This window comes from Octopus bimaculoides, chromosome 4 (assembly GCF_001194135.2).
Source record: "Octopus bimaculoides isolate UCB-OBI-ISO-001 chromosome 4, ASM119413v2, whole genome shotgun sequence".
In the NCBI taxonomy this organism is placed as follows: Eukaryota; Metazoa; Mollusca; class Cephalopoda; order Octopoda; family Octopodidae; genus Octopus; species Octopus bimaculoides.
The window spans coordinates 82,526,112-82,528,909 of record NC_068984.1 but is presented as its reverse complement, the minus strand read 5'-3'; the positions used below and the strand labels follow the sequence as shown (position 1 = coordinate 82,528,909).

The 2,798-nt window shown below is 38.7% G+C and overlaps 1 protein-coding gene across 1 annotated transcript in view; it reads left to right on the top strand.

The window, feature by feature from the left end:
* Positions 1-1,497: 1,497 nt before the first annotated feature.
* LOC106882596 (dnaJ homolog subfamily B member 5) overlaps positions 1,498-2,798 on the top strand; it is a 9,658-nt gene continuing 8,357 nt past the window's right edge. Inside the window, exon 1 of the mRNA XM_014933333.2 lies at positions 1,498-2,456. Within this exon, the coding sequence (XP_014788819.1) occupies positions 1,659-2,456 (798 nt within the window). The 5' untranslated portion in view covers positions 1,498-1,658. The remainder of the gene's footprint in view (positions 2,457-2,798) is intronic.

Below are 2,798 nucleotides of genomic sequence, written 5' to 3'. Positions count from 1 at the left end.
CTTAGATTAGATGATTATAAATAGTAGAAATGTGAAAACTATTGGTTCGCTGCGGAGATGTATTAGCTACAATTTGTAGCAAGTCGAGCAATCATGTAAAGGACCCTACTGTTATCACTAATAGTGACAGCAATTGCTGTAGAGTGAAAGTAAACGCCTTGCTATCCGAGTCAAGAAAGAGGTATTCGATTCGCATTAGCAGCCAGTTAGTTTCGCTAATACCTCTGCAGGAAAAGGCATAAAATATCACAAAATGAAATATTTGGCAAACAAATATAATTAAGTCGGGTCCTGTTGGGAACATCCTACAAACAAAGTTTGCGATCCGGTTTTGTTTTATAGAATAAAATGGGTTGATTCGTTGTCATAACTGTTGAATCTGAAACTTTTTGTCAAAAAATTCGTCATCAGTGACGGAAACAGTATTGGTTAAAAATTGCAGTCTATCTTACTCAAGGTAGATAAACTGTAAACAATCACATAACTGCATTATTCGCCCCGAGAAAGAGTCTCGTATAGTGCTAAAAACCACAGAAAAACATCAGTAGCAGACGAAAAGCGCCCAGCAATAGTGGTAGAATTGCTAAATCTAGATTTCTGCGTATTTGCACGCCACCAGCAGCAACCGCAGGCTTAGACAAAGTTAGCTTCTGCTGCTATACAAAAACAGAGATTAACAAATCATTTGTGTCACCAATAGCCAGCAAGGCTTGGTAAAAATTCGTTGATGTTAATGATTTGTTAATTACTGTTTTTGTCTGTCAGTAGAAGCTAAATTTGTCTAAGCATGCGGTTGCTAGTGAATGCTTGCTATTGATAACGTTCAAATACCCGGAAATCTAGATTAGCCATTCCACCGTCACTGCTGGACGCTTTTCGTCTGCTACTGATGTTCTTCTGTGCTTGTTTTTTTTTTTAGCACAATATGTCTGTACAAGATGCTTTCTCGAGACGAATACCACAGTTATGTGGCTTTCTACAGTATACCCACCTTAAGTATGATACACAGGATGCTTTATACCTTGTTAAAAGAAATATTATTCGTTGGTTGTGTTATAATTCATATTTTATCCGTTTGTGACGAACCGGCAATTTTTTCAGTAATCATTTTCATTCTTTTCCACTCGCAATGTCTTCCGACACCACCACTAGATCTGATATTTCCAACCTTTGTATAAGAAACTATTAACATGATAATTAACCAGTTTTGCTGCTAATTACCGCTTTTCTGTTCAGCATTTAAACTTAATTAAAGGGAGGTTATCTGTCATTGTTTTTTGTTTCTACTGTCGTAATAAAATAACAAAAACATCACCTGTGACGTGGCGTGTTCTGATTGGCTTTCTAGATGGTTCTCGAATGTTCTAGAAGTACACGTCACAGACTATTTATAAATAGCCTCGGCGTCTGACTACACACTTTCACGCCGCCATTTTACGATGTTATGTCGTGTAATTGGATTGTGAAGCTTTCACTTTTTAACTATTCTAGGTAAACAATTTAGGATTTTTTTTTTAATATACTTTAATTGTTGCATATATATTTATACACATTGAGAGAAAAAAACAGTCAGTCCCATTACTCCCTTTTTCTTTTATAAATAGAAGGCTTGATAGAATTTTGTTTTAAAAATTGATTTAAAACGCAAAATATAAACGATGGGGAAAGATTATTACAAAATCTTAGGTATAAGTAAAAATGCAACGGAAGATGACATCAGGAAAGCCTATCGGAAAATGGCTCTGAAATACCATCCGGACAAAAACAAATCTCCTGGAGCCGAAGAAAAGTTCAAAGAGGTAGCCGAAGCATATGAAATCCTGTCCGACAAAGAAAAAAGGAAAGTATTCGATTCTTATGGAGAAGAAGGACTTAGGGGCAATGTTCCCGGTGGTATGGGTGGGGAACAAGGTGCAAACTTCTCTTACTCATTCCACTGTGACCCGCACGAAACGTTCAGGATGTTTTTCGGGGATGAAGGCCCGTTCAATTCGTTCATGTTTAGTTCATTCCCAGGTGATCAAAGATCGCAGCACCAATCTGGCGGCTTTGTTGGCGATGATATGGATGTGGATGAGCCATTCTCGCACTTCGGTAGACATGGTTTTAATATGGGTGGACCGTCGTTCCGGCGACAGAAGGAACAAGACAAACCGATTGTCAAGGATCTACCTGTCAGTCTTGAGGATATCTGCACGGGTTGCACGAAGAAAATGAAAATCACACGAACGATAATGGTCCAGTCGAATAAACAAGTCAGAGAAGAGAAAATCTTAACAGTAGATATCAAACCCGGTTGGAAAGCCGGTACGAAGATCACTTTTCCAAAAGAAGGAGATCAGACCCCTTATAATATACCAGCAGATGTTGTGTTTGTCATCAGGGACAAACGGCATCCTGTCTTCACGCGTGATGGAAATGATATACGATATAAAGCAAAAATATCATTGAGAGAGGTGAGTCAGTCAAGAGTTCGTCTTTTTTTAAAATTATTATTACTTATTATTATTATAGCAGGTGTGGCTGTGTGGTAAATAGCTTGCTTACCAACCACATGGTTCTGGGTTCAGTCCCACTGCGTGGCACCTTGGGCAAGTGTCTTCTACCATAGCCTCGGGCCGACCAAAGCCTTGTGAATGGATTTGGTAGATGGAAACTGAAAAGCCCGTCGTATATATATATATATATATATGTATGTGTTTGTCCCCCCAACATCGCTTGACAACCGATGTTGGTGTGTTTACGTCCCCGTAACTTAGCGGTTCGGCAAAAAGAGACCGATAGAATAAGTACTAGGC